The sequence below is a fragment of the Canis lupus genome, chromosome 23 (assembly GCF_011100685.1).
Source record: "Canis lupus familiaris isolate Mischka breed German Shepherd chromosome 23, alternate assembly UU_Cfam_GSD_1.0, whole genome shotgun sequence".
Classification (NCBI taxonomy): domain Eukaryota; kingdom Metazoa; phylum Chordata; class Mammalia; order Carnivora; family Canidae; genus Canis; species Canis lupus.
This window is the reverse complement of record NC_049244.1, coordinates 50,132,556-50,160,326: the sequence shown is the minus strand read 5'-3', so window position 1 is coordinate 50,160,326 and position 27,771 is coordinate 50,132,556. Positions and strand designations below refer to the sequence as shown.

At 39.3% G+C, this 27,771-nt stretch overlaps 1 protein-coding gene and 1 non-coding gene across 2 annotated transcripts in view; both read right to left on the bottom strand.

Annotated features, from left to right (window-relative positions):
- GMPS (guanine monophosphate synthase) overlaps positions 1-27,771 on the bottom strand; it is a 76,831-nt gene that overhangs the window by 42,666 nt on the left and 6,394 nt on the right. Inside the window, 2 exon segments of the mRNA NM_001313780.1 lie at positions 4,802-4,916; positions 8,456-8,634. Of these exon segments, the coding sequence (NP_001300709.1) occupies positions 4,802-4,916; positions 8,456-8,634 (294 nt within the window).
- Positions 15,272-15,380, bottom strand: LOC119865506. Its single transcript, XR_005377330.1, has one exon. It is a non-coding gene; the product is annotated as a U6 spliceosomal RNA (small nuclear RNA).

Genomic DNA, 27,771 nt, shown 5'->3' with positions numbered 1-27,771 from the left:
TCCCTCTGCCAGTGTCTCTCTGTGTTCTCATGAATAAATAAACAAAATAGAAAAGAAAAGAAAGAAAACAAAGGGAATGGGGACGCCTGAGTGGCTCAGCGGTTAAGCATCTGCCTTCAGCCCAGGGCATAACCCCAGGGTCCTGGGATGGAGTCCCACATGGAGTTCCCTGCATAGAGCCTGCTTCTTTCTCTGCCTATGTCTCTGTTTCTCTCATGAATAAATAAATAAAATCTTAAAAAAAAAAAAAGGAATGAATAACAACTCAAGAAAAGTGCTGCCTCTCACTTGAAAGAGTTTCAAAAGTTCTATTTCATTTCTTGTGCTTAGCAAGGGTATATAGAGATAAAAGAAGCAATGAGGAGACTTTTTTCTTCTAAAGCAAAGAATTACCAGGAAGCAACTAAAAAGGCTCTGATGATAGGAATTCAGTGAATGAGAAAAAAATGGTACTTAAGATACTGAAATGTACTAAAATTTCAGGATGCTATTGGGGGCAAAAAGTACAAACTAGGGTGAGACCTTTAGTGTAAACTTATCCAACTAACAGTGACGAGGAAATATTGGTCCTTTACAAACAGCATATTAGCTAGATGGTATCATCTATACCAATATTTTATAGAAAGACAATTTTTATCTAAAGGACCAAATTCAGCCTAATCCATTGTCCTACTACGTAAGTTCAGAAAGACATAAAAGCAAATTGTTCTACACATTTAACGTGAGCACATCTAGCTCTGGCTACCGTAAGATCCCCACTGTAGGGATCCCTGGGTGGCGCAGCGGTTTGGCGCCTGCCTTTGGCCCAGGGCGCGATCCTGGAGACCCGGGATCGAGTCCCACATCGGGCTCCCGGTGCATGGAGCCTGCTTCTCCCTCTGCCTGTGTCTCTGCCTCTCTCTCTCTCTCTGTAACTGTCATAAATAAAAAAAAATAAAAAAAAATAAAAAAAAGATCCCCACTGTATGATAGAAAAATTAAGTGTTACAATTATATGGAGGACTGGCATAAGGGAAAAAGTCAATCACTAGCACTTAAATTAAGGCAGCATTTTCCAGAGACATTTCACTTTAAGTGGGTCCTGAAAAAATATATCTGTGAGACTCTTCCTTACAGAATAATACCTCTCAATATACTAAAAATATTTAAGTTGTGCTGTAGGACTACTCTAGCATGGGAGATCAATAAGTTATGTAAATATATCCTAGGGCAAAGGCATATGAATAAAAAAAGTCAACCTCTTTCCCATGTTCAACTTAATCAAGATGAAGGCTCTAAGAAAATACATTCATTAGAACATTATACAAGAAAATTAAAAATAAGTTATTAACAAAGTCAAATTCATTATCACCACTTGGCTCTTCAGAGAACAGAGCCTTTGACTAGAAAATGCTTGTTGCTGGAGAAGAAAAATATCCATTGTTGTAGCCTTTGTACTTTGAACATCACATATTTTTAGGGATCAGTATTTCCTCCAAATCAAAGTGGAAAACTATAACAATTAGCAAGAAATGAAATATAGTAAAGCTCTTTTACAGACCAGTGATTCCTAATATTCTATTCTTGTTTCAAGTATAATAAAAATATTCATTCTTATGTGAACATTGATTTATATTTTTTTCCTTCAATGAATGCTCCAGAGCCAGCTAAAAGAAAATATACTGGTCTGCTCATTCTCTACCTTTTAAACAGCCTCCTTCTGTGCAATATTCATAGTAAAGCACAACAGTTTCAACCAATTAAAAAAAAAAAAAAAAAGGCTCCACATACTAAAATTTCAAATTATCTTCAACCCAAAGACTTAAAACAATTCAGTCATTGGGAGAAAGAACACATTATCTTAATTATTAAGCCATATATACAAGAAATCAAAAATTAATAGATAATTCTCAATAATAAATTAGGGAGGACCAGAGTATCATGAGGAAATTAAAAAGCTGATATTTCAATTAACACTGATTCCATTTAGTCAGTAGAATCTCGTAATTAGATTAATTCCACTTGTATTCTGACCCTGTCCTCCCTTCACTTTAGTACATGCTAAAGCCTAACGGTAGGCACAAGAGAAAAGAGATCAAAATGATTCACAAACAAGTGAATCCAGTCAAAATTAACATCACCTATTCTTATCATAGAAAATTCTGAGTTTAAAAAAAAATTTAAAAACGGGGACACCTGGGTGGCTCAGAGGTTGAGCGTCTGCCTTTCGCTCAGTTCGTGACCCTGGGATCATGGGATGGAATCCCACATTGGGTTCCCCGCAGGGAGCCTGCTTCTCCCTCTGCCTGTGTCTCTGCCTCTCTCATGAATAAATAAATAAAATCTTAAAAAAAAAAAAAAAAAAAAAAAAAAAAAGTCAGGGGAGCACAGGAAGCCCATGCAATTTAACTGAGGCTCAGGTACTGTGTGGGGTTTTTATTCTTTTTCAGGTCACGACCCTTCAGAATGAGATTAGGGCAAGGGCTGCTGATCCAGCTGTGGATCCAGGGAGCTCTAAAATGAATCTCTACCATCCCTTTAAGGTCTTTCTGGTTCCTCTCAGTGTTGTCATTGCCGAGGTCAATTTTGTAGTTGTTCAGGTGAGCTCCTTTTTGCTGTCTTGTGAGTCTTAAGCCAGTGATCCAGATTCCCAAGGAGTGGGTCTCCAGAGGGCCTCGCCCCTTCCCGGTACCAAGTGTGTGCTCCCAACCTGTGCGAGGGTGGGCTTTCCAAAAGCAGTGAATTGAGAAATTCTGCAAATGGTAATCCGGATGATTGGCGTGTTTCTCTTGGGCCTGGATTTCCATTATGTTAATGAGGGTAGATAAATACACTGTGTCTTTAACGGATGAAAAATTAAATGTATGCTGTGAATTTATTGGTTTGAGACACTGAAAAATTTTCATTAGACAATGTTTACATACCTCACCCGAAGAACCTTTGAGAGTGTATATATGAAATTTAAAAATATGTTAATTTACTTTACAACAATATGTACAGCTATAAAAGTTGGGGTTATTTTACCTTTGAATATATACCGAGTTCCTTAAATACTGAAATCTGTGGACTTTATGTGCTTCTGTGTTTTGCTTTCCTATTAGATCATGTAGGAAACTGTGTTCTTATTGGTAAAGGGGCCCTCATTGAAATTCAAGCTTGGAAGGATTTCCTTTGTTGTTTCTGATTTTCTTGTTTGGTTTTGAGGGAGTGGGGTATGGAGCTAGAGGATGTGTGGAGAGGGATTTCTCTAACACTGACATCTATTCCACAAGCTTTTTCTAGGCGCTTATTTTATTGCAGTCTATTAAACTTCTTTGATATTAAAAAAAAAGTATCTCGCTTCTGACAGTAGAAATAGGCAAATTACTCTAACATGTCAATTAATAATTACTCAGGGAGTACCTTCCCAGCTAACTCAATTTTCAAATGATATGGTTAAGTAAGACACACTGTTAAAAACTATCTCAACTAAAATATCATTTTGCTTACAAGCACTAGAGATAACTTTTCTTAAATGTATTTATTTCTGTTCCCACCTCCTTAGTATATAGATCTTATTGAATAAATCATTCTAAGTGAGAATTTAGCACGTTTCTGGCTCAGTATCATCTATCATCTTATTCAGTAATCATATTCTACTTGTCTAATAAACCTATACTATTTAAAGTAACTAAAAAAAAGTGTCAAAGTAGCCAAAATAGAGTTCTAAACACTTAACTCATACAAGAATAGTTTTATCTCTAGACCTCAGTCCCTATTTATTGTTTTTGATACAATATCGTGTCACATACTGTATCAATAATTTTGATATAATCAAAATTAACATCACCTGCCATGGCACACACTGACATCACATGCCTCCAAACGAGATGGCTCTAAGAGCACAGCATCACTTCTGTGGTACTCCAACCAAAAAAAAACATAACCTGAACCTAACAATGAGGAAACATCAAATAAACCAAAATGGAGGGATAATCCACAAAGTCACTGAAATGACTTTTTTTGTTTTTTTAACTGTCATGGTTATGAAAGAGAAGACTGAGGAATGGTTCCAAAACAAAGGAGCAGAAGTGACAACTAAGTAGAACACATGGTCCTGGACTGAATGCAGTAAGTACTACAATCCAAGTACAAGGGACATCAACGAGACAAACAATGAAATGTGAATGCAATCTGTGCATTAAATACAAAACTGAATCAATGTTAACTTCCCCATTTTGATATCTATACTGTAGTTACACAGGATAGAGCCCTAGTCCTTTGGAAATACAAGTAACAGGATATCATGTGTGCAACTTACTCTCAAATGGTTAAAGGGTAAGGGGTTGGCGCCTGGGTGGCTCAGTGGGTTACACATCACTCTTGATTTTGCCTCAGGTCATCATACCGAGGTCATGGGATTGCGTCCTCCCCCCTCCATCATTCTCTCCCTCTGCCCTACGCCTGGCTCATGCACATGTATGCGCTCTTGTGCTCTCTCTCTCTGAAATAAATAAATCTTTTAAAAATATATCAACAATAAAAGAATTGAGAAAAAATATAAAGGAGTTCCATATACTATTTCTGTAACATGTAAATTTGAATGTCTTTTTTTTTTTTTTTTTTGGACAGTGTTATGTTGTATGCAGTGATATAGTTACAGCTCTAAAAACAGATTTCCACTCAGGTCAGTTTTGCCACACTGAAACAATCTGTAAACAGTGCACAAATTAGCTCATACAACTAAACATGCTAGATACTCTAAAGACAGAAAATATTAATACAGTGAGAGTCACAAACAGAATAAATTAAGTCCACTCTTCAGGCAAATTCACAGATGTACCTGCATGCCATAGCAAATTCCAAGAACGGGCTTGCCAATAGTGAATATTGCTGGATCAAACCAGGGAGCATCTTCTGCATACACAGAATTAGGTCCTCCAGAGATGATAATAGCACTGTGGATTTAAGGAAGAGAGTCAGTGAAAAATCCTCTAATGGCTAGTTTTATCACGAAGTTTATCCCCTCTCCCCCTTCAAGCATGGAGGGAGACTCAGCACAGATTCAGAGATTTTGTTATGTTTTCAGTATATTGTAGCAGATCCAGCCTTTCACACAGCTTAATCATTTCTATTCTATTACAACGTGTGAAAGTCCATCAATTCAACCAACATTCACTTGTTAATAAGTACAAGCTTCCAATACATAAATTCTAATGTTTCTAACTGCGAAGGTTTAGCATGAATTTGTTTTGTCTTCCTCATTAATGAAGGACATAGATGAAAATTCTAAAGGAAGACGGAGATTCTGAAAAGCAAGGAGTACAGCAGGTCACAAAAGACCCTGGATGACTCAAAGCAAAATACAACAAAGGAAGACAGGATATGAACAATAACCTAACTGCCTGTTGAAAATCTGCCCAACATTCTCAACAGTTTTACCTAGGGTTCTGGAAAGGCAGCTAACATATGAATTTGCCCATATGGCATTCTCTCAGAACCCAAGGCAATACTGTAACTTCACTATAGTTTACAGAGCATTCTGTGGATTAACTTGGGAGTCCAACTGTTATTATAGGAAAGGCTGAAACTGAGGCCTATCAGAGGCCAGGCTCCTCACCTGGCCACTGATACATCTAATTTGGCCCTCAGCATACACTCCAAAGATTGAGAACATTTTAATGTATTACGAATTTTACATAAAAATCCAGATTTCTGGATTTTCTTTAGAAAGAGGGGGGGGAAAAGTCTGATAGCACTTGACCTTCACTCTCACTTGGCTAAGAATAACTGGAATCACAGAGACCTGAACCTTCAGACTACTCATGTTCCCCGGTTTGCCATACATGCCCTCTTCTACAATACAGGCGTATCTATGCTTGTCACTTAATTTAAGGTATCCTCTAGCTCATTTTAGGTTTGAGTTTTGCAGGAATCCTGATTTATCTTACATTTCTAAAGGAAAATGCATTATAAGATCTAACCAAAATCCTCTTACAAACTTAAGCAAATCACTTTATATTAGCAGCTGCCTGTCATATAAAAACACACAAACTAAAATGCAGGTTTATAATCCATTAAGAATGATATAATAAAAAATTCATAAAAATTACAAGATAGGATGTTTTTTAAAAGTATAACAATTCAACTGAGCTCAAAGACCCCACTTTTTGAACTTTGTATTGTTAACATGAATTATGCTATTTATCATGTTCGTTAGCCCACCTCCTACAAAAGAAACTAAAGACAACCTCCCCAGATGATGAATCTTACATCGTTAAGATAACAATCCTAAAGGGATGTAGTCTTGGCCCTAAAGGTAGATATGCAACTTAGCTCTTTAAAAATGCATAGGCTAGGGACACCTGGGTGGCTCAGTGGTTGGGCGTCTGCCTTTGGCCCAGGGCATGATCCTGAGTCATGGGATCGAGTCCCACGTTCCCTGCGTGGAGCCTGCTTCTCCCTCTGCCTGTGTCTCTGCCTCTGTGTGTATGTGTCTCTCTCACTAATAAATAAATAAAATCTTTAAAAATGCATAGGCTAAAATTCTTTAAAACATACTTAATTATCAAGACCTCTAGAATTTCAGTACATTATACTTAGTTTTATAAAAGATAACCACCCCAGGGCTGCCCAACATCCCTCAATAATCTGCTAAACAACTCAGGACTATAAGATTCTTAATACTATTAAAAAGAAAAGGCAATGGACTTAGTAAAGGCTATAACTCAAGCAGTACTTAAGCCAATTATGGAAAATTCTTATCTCAATAACTCTTAAGAAGAGCTAATCATTCATTCTGAATCTCCTAGTTCTACCCTGCAATTATTTTGAAACTAACTTGTAATTATAAAGCCAATAAGCCACAAGGCATTCCAAATACCAATCTGAAGCAGGTCAAGCTTCCAAACACAAGTAGGTTAAGATGTCTCTTTTCTCATAATACTAATACTCTAGGAAAAGGATGGTCAAATAGATATCTCAGCAGAAAAGATTATAGTAAGCAAAATAGTTCTATACTCCTACACAGAAAGAACCTCTAGACACAAGCAGGACCTAAGATTTGTTTATGATCAGGTGACAAGGAAAAATAATTAGCGTTCTATTGCCAAGTATCTGGCTTCTTATTCTCTAACATTTTAGCCTACGTTAGTTTGCTGGAGATATTCTTTTTGGGGTGAAGGAAATAAAGGAGCTTAGATGTGACATAGAGCCATTCAGAATTCTCATGTGTTTTGATTCTCTAAAGCTGTTCCTCACTGGCAAACTGAGACAGTTGAATTAGAGTAACTCAAGGGTCCCTTCTTACTCTAAAGATTCTACAGTTTAAAAGAGAGGACTGTTTTTAACTGTACCCTAAGACTAGGACACAGTTAAATTTCAATCTGTCTTTTCTGATTTCCAATCCATTCTATTTCAGAAACAAGAATCACAGGATAAACATGTCCATGAAGCCTTTAAAAGTTAATCATTTCTCTAATGGAAAAAATTACATTTTTAAGATAAATTAACATTGTTATCCTGGAAGAAATACAGTATTATTGTCTAAGACCCAATCATTTTTTATTTTTTTTCTAAGACCCAATTAAAGTAATAAACTGCAGTTGCTTGCTTCTGGTAACACTCTTAAAAAAAGAGTATCAATTCCATGAGAAAAGGTATAGCATTAACCAGAAATTGTTAAAGGAAGAATATATATATATGTTGGCTATCATTTTGACTAGTTCTGAGTATATAAGCTGTTGAATTAGACCCTATATCAGACTTGAGAAATCTTTGTATTTTAGAAACTTAGTCTCTTGGGGATAGGAGGCAAAAAAAAGACTCATTGGACACAAAATTCTTTTAGCCACTGTATATATTCCTTTGATCAAATGCTCCGGGATGAATGAATGACTTAATATTCAAATGAAAACTTCTTGTAACTGTGCAATTAAAATTAGGGTAATCTTTTTAACTAAAAAAAGGGGGGGGGGATCCCTGGGTGGCTCAGCAGTTTAGCACCTGCCTTCGGCCCAGGGCATGACCCCGGGGTCCTGGGATCGAGTCCCACATAGGGCTCCCTGCATGGAGCCTGCTTCTCCCTCTGCCTCTGTCTCTGCCTCTCTCTCTGTCTCTCTCATGAATAAATAAATAAAATCTTAAAAAAAAAAAATCTGAACGATGGAAGAAAATTTCTTGTAAATCCACTGCAGGTTTTGTATTCATTTAAAAAATTCAGTGCCTGGGGCGCCTGGGTGGCACAGTCAGTTAAGTGTCTGACTCTTGGTTTCAGCTCAGGTCATGATCTCAGGGTCCTGACATAGAGCCCCACTCAGGCTCCATATTCAGCATGGAGACTACTTAAGATTCTCTCTCCCCCTTTCTCTGCCCCTCCACGCTCTTGCTCTCTCAAATAAACCTTTGAAAAAGAAAAAATTCAGTGCCCAAGCAAATTAATAAAAAAAATTCCACAATCTAAGCTCAATCTCATAGAAAATATAAGTGAAAAGTCTACCGGAATCCTTGCTCTTTTATGGCAAATGCTGGTGTTTCCAAGGGAAAGATTTCCGACTTCACAAACAATTCTCTCACTCTTCGATCTATGACTTTCCCGTACTGGGCACCAGCATCCAGAATGACAACAGCTCCTTCATAGTGGTGGCCATCCTTGAGGTCTCCTCCAGCATTCTCCAGCTGCAAATATTAAGGCAAATCTCCTCTTAATTACAAAATTTAGAGCTCCTTTAAAAAACAGTGGTCACTATCAGTTCCAAAACCACACAGAAAAAACAAACAAACAAACAAAAACTGTTAACCTAGGACTTTGAGTTGCCAATTCAAAGCATACCTTTTAAAGGGAAGATTTTTATACATATCCATACATGGGCATACATAAACACTTTAATAAAAGCCAGCATTTACTGAATATGTAATACAGTCACCTTTATACATAAATGCATCTTATATGTATTATCTGATAAAGTGGGTATACAACCCAGCTGTGCCAAAATACAATCCTAGTTTATGCCTGGTAAACTGGCATTATTACTAATAGTGCCTCCTTTGAATCTCAAAAGCATCCTAGTTTTACTAATAAATTATAAGGTCATCCTATCTAACAGTCACAGCATTCCTATGAGGGATACACTGATGAGGAACTGAAAGTTTGCTGCCAGAGTATAAGCATGCTCAAATTCACCTGATTGGGATTTTTTTGTATTACTGGAGGAAAATGCTATATATACACATGCATCTAACCCATAACATCAGAATTTTAAAAGGCTTTTTAAATCTTATCTCTGTCAACTATACATTGATAATGCTTTTCTGGAAAGCAATTTGGCAAAATGTAAAATTCTTAACTATGTATGCTAAAACAGCTACCTGGAACCGACTTCAAACTAATGCAAGAGTAGGTGGGTATGGATGAAACCAGATTACTTATGTACCGAAATGACTGAAGTCGGATGAAAGGTACATAGTGTTCATTTCAGTCTAGTCTCCATTCTGTTTTTGTATCTTTTACACAAGAAAAAACTTTAAAAACATGTATGTACTCTGGAAAAACACTTGTAGGAAGAATATAATAATCCCATTTTAAAATATTTCATCAAGTAAAAGAATGTATATGCACATATAAAGAAGATCCCAACGGAGAGATAAACAGAAAAATATTAACAGAGGTTGTATGAGACTGATAAGCTACAGGTGATTTATATTTTTTTTCTTCATACCCTTCAGTAGGTTTTATTTTTTTTTTTTAATTTTTTTTTTTTATTTATTTATGATAGGCACACAGTGAGAGAGAGAGAGGCAGAGACACAGGCAGAGGGAGACGCAGGCTCCATGCACCGTGAGCCTGACGTGGGATTCGATCCCGGGTCTCCAGGATCGCGCCCTGGGCCAAAGGCAGGCGCCAAACCGCTGCGCCACCCAGGGATCCCCCCTTCAGTAGGTTTTAAATGTTTACAACAAACATTCCTGGGGATTTTCCCCCTCCAGCTGTAAAATCTGCACATAAAAAAGCGTAAGCAAGCCCTTCACACACCTATGTAATCCTTTCCATTCCCTTCCTTCCTTTCCATTTATACGAAAAAAATAAATGCAGACTTCACAAAATCCCTAACACTTCTGCTACAGTAGTGAAACAAGCAACAATAACAGCCATCCACAAAGGATTTGTGAGATGGACTGAACCACAGGCCAGAAAGAATTACTGAGATGGCAAAAATGAAGATTTTAATCATATAAATACTGAACAATGTGCCGAAAAAGCAGATCACAGAAAGAAGTTTACAGAGTGCAAGAAATGCTAAAACTTTTTCCTTTCAGACCTTTGCCCTTAGTCTACACACAAACACTACTCTTTAAGGAATTCATCTAAAATTCCTTAATCTTTTTTTTTTTTAAAGATTTTATTTATTTATCCTTGATAGACAGAGAGACAGAGAGACAGAGAGACAGAGAGACAGAGAGAGAGAGGCAGAGACACAGGCAGAGGGAGAAGCTGGCTCCATGCCGGGAGCCTGACGCGGGACTTGATCCCAGGACTCCAGGATCGCGCCCTGGACCAAAGGCAGGCGCCAAACCGCTGAGCCACCCAGGGATCCCCTAAAATTCCTTAATCTTACTTTTTTGTAAAGAATAGAAAATGTGGGAGCGCCTGGGTGGCTCAGTCGGTTAAGCACCTGGCTCTTGATCTCAGGGTCATGAGTTCAAGCCCTGCACTGAACTCAGGCAGGAAGCTCCGCATCCAGCGTGGAACCTACTTAAAAAAGAAAGAGAGGAGAGGAGAGAGGGAATGGAGGGGGAGGAGGGGAGAGAGGGGCAGAACGTGCTGGGGCGCCTGGCGGACTTGGTCTGCTCTTGACCTCAGGGTTGTGAGTCTGAACCCCATGTTGGGTACAGAGATTACTTAAAAATAAAAGACTTTAAAAAGAAGTGTTTTTGAATGACTACTTTGTTACTGTGTACATTTCTCAGATTTCAGTCCCTTTATCTCTATTATACTGTTTACCAAATCCAAGTACAACCTGTTTTTACACTGTAGACAGAGTTCTCACTTTGCAAGATACCAGTGTGCCTAAATTTGAGTTATGATTTCTATCACGGTTTAGTTAACACGAGTCTGCAACAACACGGCTCAAATTTCAGTTACCAGTTCTCGTAATTACACTAAGTACAAACTTCACTGCCAGCTCTTCAATCCATAAATCATCGCAAATAAATATTATGACCAGTGACCAGTGTGTCCCTTCTTTCAAAGTTTACTGGCAATTGGACACACAAAAGCAACAGCTAAAGTTGTGTTACCTCCTCGTTGCCCAGTGATAAATCCACAGGACATTTTGAACCCATGGATAATCCAAAGGGGGAAGGGATCAACCCAGATGAAACTGTAACAAAGAAATGAAAAGTAACACACTGGAAGTAAAATAAGAATCCGATGTAAATGAGGTTACAGGAGAAATAGGTGGCCACGGCAGTGTAGACACTGCTGCAGTTTGAATGGCTCTAAATGCACAGCCGGAGGAGCCTGGTGAAGACGAACTTATCAACATCACTGAGGAAAGCAACTGTGATGAAAAGGATGCCAATGTCCCAGAGAAAGTGACTCTAGGGAAATAATTCACATTATAGAAATTCTCGGAGATATTTCATGACCTTTCAATTGTAAAGGATAAAATGTTGAAAACCATTAAAGCATAGAAAAGAGGGATCCCTGGGTGGCGCAGAGGTTTGGCGCCTGCCTTTGGCCCAGGGTGTGATCCTGGAGACCCGGGATCGAATCCCACGTCGGGCTCCCGGTGCATGGAGCCTGCTTCTCCCTCTGCCTGTGTCTCTGCCTCTCTCTCTCTCTCTGTGACTATCATGAATAAATAAATAAAATCTTTAAAAAAAAAAAAAGCATAGAAAAGATATAAAGGGAAGCACTGTTTAAACTAGTCTCGATCAGAATTTCACAAAGAAAACGGAATTCTCACTGTGCTGTTTTAACTTATACTAAACAGCCGCAGTATTTTATTTCTCTACACTTGTATAAGTAACAGTAAGATTTAATGTTTTAAGAAAATATATTTTTTAAAGATTTTATTTATTCATGAGAGACACAAGAGAGAGAGAGAGAGAGAGAGAGAGGCAGAGACACAGGCAGAGACAGAAGCAGGCTCCATCCATGCAGGGAGCCCGATGCAGGACTCGATCCCAGGTCTCCAGGATCACGCCCTGGACCGGAGGCAGCACCAAACCACCAGGCCACCAGGGCTGCCCATGTTTTAACAAAACATTTTAAAGGACCTAAAACCATTATAATCTTCCCACGGATTAATTAAAATTCCTTTGCATGAGGAACACCTAGGTGGCTCCATCGGTTAAGCATCTAATTCTTGATTTCAGCTCAGGTCATGATCTCAGGATGGTGCGATCAGGCTCGGCAATGAGCTCTGCATTGGGCCTGAAGCCTGCTTAAGATTCTCTGGACGCCTGGGTAGCTCAGTCAGTTAAGCATCAGACTCCTTGCCTCATCTCCGGTCATGATCTCATAGGTCCTGAGATCAAGTCTGTACCAGGCTCCACACTCAGCAAGTCTCCTTAAAGATTCTCTCCCTCTGCCCCTCCTGCAACACTTGTGCATGCACTCTCATACTCTTCAAAAATAAACAACAACAACACTGCTTCGCATGATTTCAGCTTGCACAATCTTTTTATGGTCATTTGACTACTATATGGTGAGGACTGTCTATTTCTTTAAACCAACTAATTTTTACTTAAATGCATTTTTTTTTAAAGATTTTATTTATTTATTCATGAGAAACACAGAGAGAGAGGGAGAAAGACACAGGCAGAGGGAGAAGCAGGCTCCACGCAGGGAGCCCGATGCGGGACTCAATCCCGGGACTCCAGGATCAGGCCCCGGGCTGAAGATGGCACTAAACCACTGAGCCACCCGGCTCCCCAAATAAACGCATTTTAAAGTGAATAATGTATACTGGTTTCTTACCAATTTTTGAAAAAGTTCAATCATATGACATCCGAGGTCATTGAGGAAATACTGAATCCTCGCCTCATTCTTTCAACCTCAGGTATCCAGCACAAAGCTTCAACAACTCCAGGGAAAGCAGAAAGGTCACCAGTCATGAAAGCAAAATTTCCTTTCCCTCAAAACCTAGACTCTACACACTCCTACTTCACATAGAGCTATAAAGCTTGATGAGACTTCCAAACCTTAACCGATTAGAAAAAGGACCCTAATGAGAAAAGAAGGTGTAAAGGCAAATAGTAGAGACAAAATTCAACACTACATGACAGAAAAATCTATTAAATCTATTTATACGATCTATTAAAAAGTAAACACACAGGGGTCCCTGCTTTGCTCAGGCCTGTAGGGTGTGTGACTCTGGGTCTCAGGCTGTAGAGATTACCTAAAAAACCAAAATCCTTAAAAAAAAATAAAAATAGGGCAGCTCTGATGGCTCAGCGGTCTGAGCCCAGGCTCTGCCTGGGTCTCTGCCTCTCTCTCTCTCTCTCTCTCTCTGTCTCTCATGAATAAATAAATAAAATCTTTTAAAAAAAAAATAAACACAAAAGCCTAAAAGGTTAGCATGCCTCTCAACTGACTTGAGGTCATCATAATAAGTAAATGGTCATAAAGATACCTTTTAAGACATCAATAAGACAATAATAAGGACACAAACCATACCGGTGCCCTAATGCAACAATAAGCAGACGAACCTGGCAGATTCTCGTAAGATGGAAATGGTATCATTTCTGGATCTTCCTGAATTTCCAGGCATCACTGAACAACTACGCAGCAAAACCAAAAACTAATTGACAAGTTATCCTCCAAAATACAAGCTGGTGGGAATAAACCACCACAGTCACAAACTCTAGTGTTACAGCATTTTTGTGGGGAACAGCCTAGCTTCCCTGAGTATCTTGAGACTAGAATTCCAAAATAGTCAACAAGTACTATCTAGAAAGCACAGGGCCCAGGGGTACCTGGGTGGCTCAGTCATTGACCACCTGACTCTTGGTTTCAGCTCAGGTCACGAGCTCAGGGTGGTGAGATCAAGTCCCAGGTCCAGCTCCCCAATTAGCAGAGGAATCTGCTTGAAGATTCTCTGCCTCTGCCCCCCCATCCCCCCCTTTTTAATTTTACTTATTTATTCATGAGAGACACAGCGAGAGGCAGAGACACAGGCAGAGGGAGAAGCAGGCTCCATGCAGGGAGCCCAAACTGGGACTCGATCCCAGGACTCCAGGATCACGCCCTGGGCGGAAGGCAGGCGTTAAACTGCTGACGGCCCAGGGATCCCTCTCACAGGGGAGGGGAGGGGAGGGGAGGGGAGGGGAGGGAAAAAAAGGAAAAGAAAAGAAAGCACAAGGTCCAACTCAACTACAGCGGCTGCACCCCGGGGGGTGGGGGTGGGGGTGGGGTGTCTACTCCAATAGTGCATGGGTGGTGGGGGGAACCCAAGGTAAGGCTTAAAGGGGTGGAAGTTTAATCACCATGAACCTTCCCACTAACAGGCCAGGCTCCTTACTAGGCCAAGACTCAGAAATGAGGAACAACTGCTAGAAACCAACACAATTAAGCAGGACAAGGGCAAAGAAGGAAAATAGAAGGGTCATACTAAAATAAGGGTTAGGAATCAGAGCAAGGAATCATCAGAAAACAAGCTGCCATTATTTCAACAGAAGAGGGGGCTCTGTAAAAGTTTTTTTAGAAGAACCAAGATTCCTTCTAAAACTCAGAAAAATTATATTCACATAAAAGTGAAATTACAGAAATCAAACCCAATGTTACTCAAAGTAAAAAAAAAAAAAAAAAAAAAAGAATAAGGAATAAACATCCCTACAAGAGCAAGCCAAAAAGAAACATCAAAACTAGAAAGTATGACTTCCAGACGAACTCAAAAATACTAAGAAAATTATACAAGGCATAAAAGAACGGGAATCAAAATTAAACTACAAACCTAGAATGACCTATTTCAATATTCTTTTTACATTTTTATTTAGATTCCAGTTAACAATGTAATATTTGTAGACTTTAGTGATTCAGCATTTCCACACAACACCCAGTGCTCATCACAACTGCACTCCTTAATCCCCATCACCTGTTTAACCCACCACCCACCCCCCCTCCCGTGACCATCTGTTCAGTCTCTACAGTTAAGAGTCTGTTTTCTTGGTTGCCTTACTCTCTCTTTCCCACTCTTTGCTCATTTGTTTTGTTTCTTAAATTCCACATATGAGTGAAATCATATTTGTCTTTCTCTGACTTATCTTGCTTAGCAATATGCTCTGTAGCTCCATCCAGGTCACTGCATGGAAAAATAGGGACCACTTCACAAATCTGCCTGTCATCCTTGCACAGGGGCCATGCTAACCTTTGCTGTACCAACACATATGCTTAACAAAATTACTGGGCTTTAGAGAAAAAAACCTTTCAATACTTTGGATAAAAAGCACGCATGACTTATAATTCATTCAACTATACATTGGCTGTGCATAGTTTTCTGTATCCATGTTTTCTTTTACAATACAAAGATTTTTCATATAAAAAGGGAACATTCCCTTTGCACCTAGTTATTTCATGTGCTTTACACATTTTCTTATTCATAATGACATGTATTTCTATTTTACAGATGAAGACAATGAGACTCAGATACTATGTCACCTGCCTGGGGACACAATGGCAGAAGCAGGAGGTAGATGTAGCTCTTTTCAAAGCCCAAAACAATTAGCACTTGGAAAAGGCAGAAAGAGGAAAGTGGGTAAATAAATATGCATTATATTTTTGGAAGACTACTTTCTTTCTTTTCTTTCTTTTTTTTTTTTTTTTTTTGGAAGACTACTTTCAAAGTTATTTTAATTTTGATATTTTTGTATTTAAAAGCAGTTTTATTACTTCAGAAAGTTTGCTTATGTGACTGAATATTTTGATGTCTGAGAAAAGTAGTATTATATACCATACAAATGATTTTGGAAAGTCAATTTTCTCAGTACTAAATCTATTCAGGTAGTTGCTCTCCAAAAAGACATTTTAAGAGACTTCAGTTGCCAAAATGAAAGTTTTAGGGTTAAAAGAGATTTTAAGAACCACCCCCAACACACACACACACACACACACACACACACACACACACACACACATCATCTGGGTTACTCAACTACCCACAATAATCCTTTCATTACCAAAAAGGCTAGTGGAAGTAGCATATTTACTTATTTAAGCTCACCACACCTTTAACTCGGGACAAACTGTACATTTTCTTCAAAGAAAATTACCTCACACCTTACGTACTTTAGAAATGTACAAACTGGGATCCCTGGGTGGCGCAGCAGTTTGGCGCCTGCCTTTGGCTCAGGGCGCGATCCTGGAGACCCGGGATCGAATCCCACCTCAGGCTCCCGGTACATGGAGCCTGCTTCTCCCTCTGCCTATGTCTCTGCCTCTCTCTCTCTCTCTGTGTGTGACTATAGTAAATAAATAAAAATTAAAAAAAAAAAAGTACAAACTTCACTGAAGGTTTTCTTTAAAAAAAAAAAAAATCATCTCACAACACTGAACAAAATTTGAGCCTACAAGGGTTAAATCAAAGAGTTAAACTCTCTAGCTCCTGACCTTATTATATATGCTTGTTCTACCCTCCTTTTCTTGAAAACTTTTAAACTTACAGAAGGTTGAAAATATGGTACAGGGGTGCCTGGCTGGCTCAGCCAGAGGAGCATGCAACTCTTGATCTCAGGGTCATGAGGCCAAGCCCCACAGCAGTTGTACAGATTATTAAAAAAAAAAAAAAATTTTTTTTAAATAAACTATGGCACAATAAACCCCACTCTCCACCTAAATTCAACATTAGTAATATTTTGTCGCATTTGCATTATTTCTATCTATATGTACTCCTTTCCTCTTAAGTCTTGGAAAATAAATGATAGATCTTTCTCTCCCCAAAACACTTTTCTGCATGTACTTCCTATCAACAGGGACATTCCCCTATATAACTACAATACACAATTACATCCAAGAAATTTAATACTAAAAGTATAAATTTCCTCAAATGTCACCAATAATGTCCTTTATAGGTTTTTTAAGACTTATTTGAGACATGAGCATGAGAAGGCTTGCAAGCAGTGGGGAGAGGCAGAAATAAACTCTGGAAGCAACACACACACCCCTGAGCAGGGAGACAGATCCTGGACCGGGAGATCCTGACCTGAGCCAAAATCGAGTTCACCACTCAACCAACTGAGCCACCCAGGTACCCCTCAGTTGTTGGGAGGTATTTTTTCTTTTTCTTTTTTCTTTTTTAATTCCAGACCCTATCAAAAACCACAGATACTATACTCACATTGTCATTGTCTCCTTCAACCTAGAACTATCTATTTACCTTTTTACAGTCTTTTAGGGCACGAAAATTTTTTTTTAAAGTTCAGACCAGGGCGCTGTGTGGCTCAGTGGTTGAGCATCTGCCTTTGGTTCAGGGCATGATCCTGGGGTCCTAGGATTGAGTTCCTCATCGGGCTCCCCGCAGGGAGCCTGCTTCTCCCTCTGCCTGGGTCTTTGTCTCTCTCTGTGTGTCTCATGAATAAATAAAAATTAAAAAAAAAAAAAAAAGTTCAGACCAGCTTTCTGCAGAATATACCTCAACCAGGATCTATTTATAGTCTTATGATTAGATTCCAGATAAACATTTTTTGGGAACAATCTTGCACTGGTGATATAATTAATTATGCCTATTCCTGATGTAACAAAATGCAAAGGACATGATGTCATTTTCATTATTGGTGATCCTGACTTTGATCAGTTGGTTAACAAGCCTATGTGCTTAAAAGTAAAAAAAAATTTAATTAATTAATTCTGATTCCAAGTCCTCTCCCTGCTTAAAATCCTAAAATGATTTCCCCTTAGAATAAAGTTCAATTAAGTCCAAAATACCTTCCAAGCCTTTTAAGACCTTGACCTACTCTTTACCCTAAATGGCTCTTTAAACTCTCCATGATCCCACAGAGGCTAATGTCCTCTCTGGCTGAAAAAATCCAAGCATGGATAAATCAATCTCAGACATGCCAAATAAAAGAAGCCAGATGTCTCTAAAATCACAGTATATCTTAAATTTTCCATTAGCTCAATGACACAGCTGTCAATGCCACGGCCATAGTTATGTACAATTTGACATAAAATCCCCCAAGGGAAAGAGATTCCCTAGAGTGTCTCAGAAAATTTCCCTTAGAGCAGAAAGATGCCCCAAGGATTTCAGCAAAAAGAAATATAGCTGAGCTTGGCTGAAATTCATCTAGGATAGACATTCTGGAGCTTTATATAACTCACCAAGTCTGTCGTTTCTCTATGCATTCTATAAACACTTGAGTAAGACCCCTGGAGGGTGCAGTGAGTTGTTACTCCTGGTAGTATCACTGGACAAGTGCAACCCCTTAACATTTCAGTCAGCAAAACATTTAAAAACCATTTGGAAAAAAAAAAAAATTTTTGAAGAAGAACTGAGTTCTGGTTATTACCTGAAAAACTTCCATTGACATCTTCTGGTAAGATCAAGGAAGTACTAGCATCAAAACTTGCAGAATGAGTTGTCAATGGCCTGGAAAAAAATTCCAGAAGTAACTGAGCATTCTCAAGAAATGCTGAATCATCAATGCGCTTGATGGCATAGAAAATGTGTGGAAAAACAGTTCTTAGACAACTCGAGTCAAAAAAAAATTTAGAAGAGCCAGACTAAACACAAAAGAAAGCTTAAAAATACCAAAACTAATTCATTTCATATATTTTTGGGATCTGTAAGTGGTAGATGATTCTCCAAAGAGCCAAAGTCTCCTATGCTGTATAATATATATGTGTATCCCCTGGTACAGTAATATACAACACTATACGTACACATTTAGTTGTATATGCAATGCTTACCAATCTTCAGCTGTTTCATTTTGCCTAAATTATGATCACGGACTTCTGCTCTATTTATCTAGAATTTCACATTTGTAGACATTAAACACTGAACAAAAATTATGATCACTCAATTCATGAGTTCATTTTTCTCTATCTCCTTCAATCTGAGTATGTAACCTATGAGCTTCTGTTGGAATTCCCTCGATGAATTAGAATGTTTTTAAGTTTTCAGTGTTCTCAGGGCCCCCGGGGGAGCTCAGTCAAATATCCATCTCTTGATTTGGGCTCAGGTCATGATCCCAGGGTTGTGAAATTGAGCCCCGTGTCAGGCTCACACACTGGGCATGGAGCCTGCTTGGGATCCTCTCTGCCTCTCCTGCCTCTCTCAATCAATCAATCAATCAATCAAGTTTTCAGTGTTCAATAGGTCTGGGAAATACAAGTCCCTAGTGACATAAACTACTGTCCTAGCATCTTACTGCCCTTGGTCTGCTACTGACTTCATACATTGAGAAAATTCTTTTCCCTAATGCAACTCCACGCACTTAGTAGGTACATTCATCACTCCTACTTTGTTTCTACATGTTATATGGAACGAAGCCACCACCATCTTCATACTGAATCAATTTGTACTTCTGATTAGAACTTCATCTGCTTTTGTTTTGTTTTTCTTCATCTGCTTTTGAATAACTGTCTCTTGGTTCTTTAAAGTCATTGCAGGGGGATCCCTGGGTGGCGCAGCGGTTTGGCGCCTGCCTTTGGCCCAGGGCGCGATCCTGGAGACCTGGGATCGAATCCCACATCAGGCTCCTGGTGCATGGAGCCTGCTTCTCCCTCTGCCTATGTCTCTGCCTCTCTCTCTCTCTCTCTCCGTGACTATCATAAATAAATAAAAAATTTAAAAAAATAAATAAATAAAAAAAATAAAGTCATTGCAAATCATCTTCTACAAATTTAAAGTGCCAACAGCTCAAGTTCAAGGGCACCAGGGCTAAACAGAATGAACACAGTTTGAATGAACTCTCTAAATCAATGAATTAAAAAGCAGTTTAGCTTGGACTCCAATACTACTTCTAGCATTCACTTAAAGACAGACCCCCATACACAAACCCTAACCACAGGAATGACTGAGGAAGTCCATTTTCTCAGATAAACTAAATATAGTTCTAATGGATTTAATTTATACATATGAACATCACATAAGAAAATAGAACCACAAGGCTATATTCTCTTTCTTATCAAACTTGCAGGGAAATAAAAACTTAGTCCAACATTATAATTTATAATACCAATGTTTAAACCTTTTGAAATCATTATTTTCCCCTTGGATTTCAATTATCCTAAAAGAAGTCTTTTCAGAAAGTTATGGCAATGTTATCTGACAAATGTAGCCAATTCTAAATTAAACAACTAAGAAAATTGGCACCGTTGGTGAAAATCAAAGTATATTATTCCTTACCTCATGATTTTTAAATCCTTTAAAGTTTTACTACAGTAGTTTTTCCATTCATTGGTGAACATTAGGTAACTGAGAAATGAACAAGGTTATCTCTAACTAAATCTAAACCACTATTAATTAGCCCAAATCAATCTGTGTTTTTCTAAAAGTTGGCTGTGTACACACATACACACAGACAACGTTCAGCAACAACTGTTGTCATACTAGTAAAATATTTTTTAAAAAAGAACTTTTCCTTTCAAGATTTGAGAAAGAGAGAGAATGAGCAGGAGGGCCGCAAGGAGAAGGAGAGAATCCCAAGCGCCTCCATGCAGGGCTCCATCTCACAACCCTGAGATCAGAACCTGAGCCAAAACAAAGGGTCAGATGCTCAACCAACTGAGCCACCCAGGAAGCCCGAAGGGAAAAGTTCTGAATTGTGTTGATCTCAGTTTACACTCCTCCCAAGTTTTTTCTTTATACTGACCCTTTGTTTTCTCTACTGACTGCATTCCTATTGTGACTCAATCGATCATTACAACAAAAAATACTTCTTTTGAAGCTGATTAAATGTGCACATGTGTGGACCTAGTCACATGAACAAGCCCCAAAAGTTCTTTGCAAAAATGTAAACAGAGAAATAGAAATAACACAGATTTATTCCCAAATTTCACTGCCCCTCTTTGGAGGACCTCAAGACAACACTTTTCATGTGCAAATGAAAGATAATCAAAGAGCTAAATATACTGAGTTTGCGAAGAGATCCAATTTTGCATCCCACATAATTATTACTCCTAAAATACCTTAAAGGAATTTTAGCTTAGGAAAAATCTATACATTTTTTTAAGGAAAAAACCTTAAGTTTAAGCAAATGTCACAATTACACAGGTATTCAGCACATGGCTCATTTTTCAAGATGCTACTATTCTACTTCATGAACCCAATCTCCCCTCTATATGTGGCCCTTTCTACTGTAATATGTGCCTGAACTACATTGTGTTGCAAATAATAAAACTTGAAAAAACTACTCACAAAACTGGTGAAGTGGGGCACCTGGATGGTTCAGATGGTTAAGCATCTGCCTTTGGCTCAGGTCAAGATCTCCAGGTCCTGAGCAGGGCTCCCTGCTCAGTGGGGAGTCTGCTTCTCCCCCTGCCTCTGCTTCTCCCAGATGCTCATAATGTCTCTCTCTCAAATGAATAAATAAAATCTTTTCAAAGATTTTTTTTAAATTTAAAAACTGGTGAAAGTAATGGGAAGGAATCAAGCATGCATCCGGTGTTTCCAGTATGAACTCTACCACAAGTAACTGTATAGTTGATGAAAGTTCTTTATAATTCCAGGAGGGGCAGCCCCGGTGGCTCAGCGGTTTAGCACCGCCCTCGGCCTGGGGCATGATCCTGGAGACCTGGGATCGAGTCCCATGTCAGGCTCCCTGCATGGAGCCTGTTTCTCTCTTTGCCTGTGTCTCTGCCTTTTTCTCTGTGTCTCTCATGAATAAATAAAATTTTTATAAATAATTAAACAATAAATAAATAAATAAATAAATAAATAAATAAATAAATAAATAAAATAATTCCAGGAAAAACAGAATTAGAGTATCACCATTTTGCAACCTTTAATAAAATAATAGACCTAAGCTACTGTGTATGGCTTACGAAAGGACCCGTACTGATATGCAGATTGTGACTAGTTCATAATAAAAGGCACATAAATTCTCTGTAAGCATTCACATAGTTATATAACAAGATGATAAAATAACTTTATTTCTGCCCAATCTACAATAAGAATTGGGGCTTTGGGGCAGCCCATGTGGCTCACTGATTTAGCGCCACCTTCGGCTCAGGGCGTGATCCTGGAGACCGGGATGGAGTCCCACGTCGGGCTCCCTGCATGGAGCCTGCTCCTCCCTCTGCCTGGGTCTCTGCCTCTCTCTCTCTCTCTCTGTATCTCTATTAAATAAATAAATAAATCTTTAAAAAAAAGAAAAGAAAAAAGGAATTGGGGCTTTTATGTACTATGTTTTAGATTTTTAAATTTCATTTGTCTAAAAATTTTTTTAATTTTAATTTTTAATCTGTATGTGCTCACTTCGGCAGCACATACAGATTTTTAAATTTCATTTGTCTAAAAATTTTTTTAATATTTATTTATTTATTCATTCATTCATGAGAGACACAGAAAGAGAGAGAGAGGCAGAGACCCAGGCAGAGGGAGAAGCAGGCTCCACGCAGGGAGCCCGACGTGGGACTCGATCCCGGGTCTCAAGGATCAGGCCCTGGGCCAAAGGCAGGCGCCAAACCGCTGAGGCACCCAGGGATCCCTCATTTGTCTAAAAATTTCCTGCATTATCAGCACTGGTGAACTGAAAATTTAAAAAATGGTTCTTTCCAGCAGATCGGTGGAAAGCACTGAACTAGGCATCGGCTGTTAAAATCATTAGGGGAAAGACTAATGAGAAACTTGATAATAAACGGGTAAGTGGGCAATACTTGATCTTAATGTACAAAATAGAGAATATGGAAGTACCTCTCACTGTGAGGCACCACGTCAACAGATGAAGGGAGTCTGAGCACGTGCTTGTGACCGTTGAGCTGGTCAAGGGCTTTATGCTCTTCGCTCTCCTGATGCAAGTTCTTAATATTCCGTGTGTCACAGACTCTACCTGTGGCCCTAACTCTTCACTGTTCCCCACCGCTCTGCCGTTTCTCATGTGACTTTGCAGCTCATCCTGCGTTAGGCAGAATATATTTCCTCATTCTTGACACTGGGCTCAACCATGAGGCTCTGTTTCGACCGACGTAATGAGGGCAGGAGTGAGAAGAGCGCCAGGCCACTGGACGACTCTACTTGCATCCTGCGCCTCCGCCGTCGCGCAAACATGAGCCTCGCAGGCCCCAGAAGGGTGCAAGTAGAGGAGCTCAGCAAGGCTGAGCGGACTCACAAACTTGTCAGCAATAAATCAGTATCACATATCCTTCTGAAAATGTTTCATACCAGCTAAAGTGAAATTTTACAAAAACTGTTTAACACCCAAGCATCCAGGGCAGGTTCTTTTTATTATTTTTTTTAAATTTATTTATTCATGAGAGACACACAGAGAGAGGCAGGGACATCGGCAGAAGGAGAAGCAGGCTCCCTGTGGGGAGCCCGATGTGGGACTCGATCCCAGGACCCCAGGATCATGACCTGAGCCAAAGGCAGAAGCTCAACCACTGAGCCACCCAGGCGTCCCAGGGCAGGTTCTAAATCTGTAACCTACTGGGATTTTGCATTCCCCAGCCACATATAGCGAAGTACAGAAGAACAGAGGGCAAAATTACACAAAATGGCTATATAGTTCTCTGTGACATTGTCCTTAAGATACACATTACACTGATTTTCTAGCTTTGGAAATTTATTTTTTTTAATTTTTTTTTTTTTTTATTTATGATAGTCACAGAGAGAGAGAGAGAGAGAGAGAGAGAGAGAGGCAGAGACATAGGCAGAGGGAGAAGCAGACTCCATGCACTGGGAACCTGATGTGGGATTCAATCCCGGGTCTCCAGGATCGCGCCCTGGGCCAAAGGCAGGCGCCAAACCGCTGCGCCACCCAGGGATCCCTAGCTTTGGAAATTTAAAACACAAATGCATACTTATCTTTTTCCCAAGGTGTAATTAATAAAGGAAAAACATCAGGAAAGAGGAACCACTTAGGGGCACTATTAACCTCTGGAGAGCTAGGCCTGGTAAACCACAAATTGACCATACCAGGGTAACATGCCTCACAGACAAGCTGACAAGAATGTTATTAAACACCTGAAAATATAGGGGCACCTGGGTGGCTCAGTCGTCGAGTGTCTGCCTTTGGCTCAGGGCGTGATCCCGGGGTCCTGGGATCAAGTCCTATATCAGGCTCCCTGCATGGAGCCTGCTTCTCCCTCTGCCTGTGTCTCTCATGAATAAGTGAATAAAATCTTTAAAAATAAATAAATAAAATAAAAATAAAATTCAGATTGCTGGGGCACCTGGGTGGCTCAACGGTTGAACATCTGCCTTTTGGCTCAGCTCATGATCCCAAGGTCCTGGGATCGAGTCCCACAGCAGGCTCCCTACAGGGAGCCTGCTTCTCCCTCTGTCTCTCATGAATAAATAAATAAAATCTTTTAAAATAAATAAATATTTAAAAAATAAAATTCAGATTGCTATCATCAAATGAAGAAGTTGTTCATTTCTACTGGTATATGTTTATAAAGCCAATCTAAAAGTAGCCTGTTTGCCCACAAACCACATCCTATTTCCATTAAAATACAGCTGAACAAGGTACTTTTAAAAATACTCCTAAGGATAAAGTGTCATGATGCAATATTTTAAAAGTTTATTTTACTTGACCAATGTTTATCTCTTCCAGGCATCGAGTAGATTATTATGACCTAAATATTCTCAACTGTACAAAACAGAAAATATCAAAACCTATAAAGAGCTGTCCTCTGACCCAACAATTCCACGCTTTGGTACTTATCCAAGAATATTAAATATCTATGTCCACAAAAACTGGATAACAGGCCATACGGACATCAACATGCAAATGGATAAACAAATTCTGGTGTATCCTACAGTGGAATACAATGCAACCATACAAACGAACTGCTGATACAACAACATAGATAAATCTCAAAAACATTATGCTGGGGGATCCCTGGGTGGCTCAGCGGTTTAGTGCCTGCCTTTGACCCAGGGCACGATCCTGGAGTCCCGGGATCAAGTCCCACATCGGGCTCCCAGCATGGAGCCTGCCTCTCCCTCTGCCTCCCTCTCTCTCTCTCTCTCTCTCTCTATCATAAATAAATAAATCTTTAAAAAAAAAAAAAAAAAACATTATGCTGAGTGAAAGAAGCCTAAAAAAAATCACTGTATGGTTCCATTCATATAAAGTTCAAAAGCAGAAAAACTAATGTCTGGCTACCGAAACGGGAAGAGTGGTTGCTGCTGGAGGAGCCAAGGGACACACAGGAACACAGGTGTACACGTTTGCCAAAAGCCCCACCGTACACTTGAAGACCTGGGACACTTCGGCTATGGACATTCTGCTAAACTCAGTAAAAACAAGCAAACAAAATACCCATTAGTGACCTTTTTCAAACCATCTCCACAAACTGAAACAAACCTGCAATAAGCAACTGTTTGCCCTCGGCCTTCAGGGCCTCAGACGGCCAAGCGCTGCCAGTGTCAAAACCAGGCCTAAGGGGATCCCTGGGTGGCGCAGCGGTTTGGCGCCTGCCTTTGGCCCAGGGCGCGATCCTGGAGACCCGAGATCGAATCCCACATCGGGCTCCCGGTGCATGGAGCCTGCTTCTCTCTCTGCCTCTCTCTCTCTCTCTGTGTGACTGTCAAAAATAAATAAAAATTTTTTAAAAATCTTAAAAGAAAAAAAAAAAAACCAGGCCTAAGAGCCGCTCCATCAGGTTAAATCCGCTTAAGTGGGTTAAGCATCCAATTAACCACCCATTAAAAGTTTACACTTTTATTCCTAATCACCTTTAATTACCTTTTAAAAAGTTATCTCTGCAGCCTAAAGCTGGAAGTCTGGTACTTCATTTTACCCAATCAGATGTCAGAGTTGGGGGGGGGGGACATCTCTCACAGTTCATGACAATAATGCAACAATATGAAAATGTTCCACCAAAGTGTAACTTAGGGTCTCTCAACAAAATGGATCAAAGACCTAAATATAAGTGCTAAAGCTATAAAGCTTTGAGAAGAAAGTAAAGGCAATTACAGAAGATTCAAGATCATTAGGAAATGCTCCTTAGGAGGCAAACCGTAAAAGAGACTCTTAACTATAAAGCACAAACTGAGGGTTGCTAGAGGGGAGGTGAGCAGGATGGGCTAAATGGGTGATGGGTATTAGAGGGCACTTGCTGTGATGAGCTCTGAGTATTATATATAAGTGACAAATCACTAAATTCTACTCCTGAAACTAATATCACACTCCATGCTAACAACTAGAATTTAAATAAAAACCTGAAATCCCCCCTCCCCAATAAAATGCTCCTTGGATGAGATAAAGACAGACAAGTGACAAAGGAAAATAGTTGAACTTCATCAGAATTATAAGTTTTTTTTTAATTATAAGCTTTTATACATCAGAGGACACCATTAAGAAAGTAAAAACCCATAGAATAGCAGAAAATATCTGCAAAGTGTACTTTCTGATAAGAAACTTGTCGGTAGAATAAAGAACTCTTACAACTCAGTAAAAAGACAAGTAACCCGCTTTCAAAGATGAGCAAATGGGGATCCCTGGGTGGCTCAGCGGTTTAGCGCCTGCCTTCGGCCCAGGGTGTGATCCCACGTCAGGCTCCCTGCATGGAGCCTGCTTCTCCCTCTCCCTCTGCCTGTGTCTCTGCCTCTCTCTCTCTGTCTCTCATGAATAAATAAATAAAATACTAAAAAAAAAAAAAAAAAAAACAGAAGTTTGGGAAATATCCCCCGCAAAGGTTTTGGTAGGTTAGAGCAGATTATTTTACCTTTTGATTTCAACACTGCTCTCACTTTAAAAAAAAAAAAAGTAATCTGACACTTAATTTTTAAGAATTTTATAAACACAACAGTTATTAGCTTAGAAATAATTATTCTAATATATATATATTAGAATCGAATTTCAGCCAAATTTTAAGTAGATGTCACTGCTGAAATCAAGATCCAAACTCAGGGCAATATGTGCTCTGTATCTAGAGTGACCACATGGCCCAGTTTGCCCAGAACTGTCCTAATTTACACCTATTATTCCCACACTTACCCATTTATCTCATATTCTTCATTTTTTAACATATTCTTATGAGTCAGTGCAGTAAAGTACCATAGGATGGGTTTGTTACACTTCCCCTTTATCCTTCTACTTCTGCCATGGTCGTGTCTAGTTCTGTGGATAGTACAGGTGCAATGAACAGAGTTCTCACTTCCAACTTCAGGTTCAATCCGAAAGGCAACCACTGATATCCCATTTCTTTTTCCAGATCCTTTCCTGATCTTGGACACAGGCATCCAGGGGTAGCTAACCCTATCCAGTCCTGAGTGCCGCAACCATTGCTCAGCTTGCAAGATGCCCCAAACCTCTAGGCTACCATCGGCTGGATCAGTGGGAAACAGGAGTAAGGTATCTATAAAGTATATGCAGGAAAGAAATGTTGTGTGTTCCTGTGCACGATGTCCAGAGACAGTAATCTGAGAACTCTTGATACAGGAATTTTGCCATTTATTTACTATATTGTATAAATTCACAACTACTTATTTTGTCTGGTAATATTTTATTTTACAGCAATTACAAATTTATTTTTAGCAACTCCTTTTATGTTCAAGTGCCCCAGTTTAGACAACGAATATATGGTCATACTACTATAACCAAACATCTTACTCCCATCGCATTATGATGTACTGTATTAGGGAATGTACAGACATAATTATGTAAACCATCTCCTTGGTCCTCAAAACAATGAACCTGAAGCCA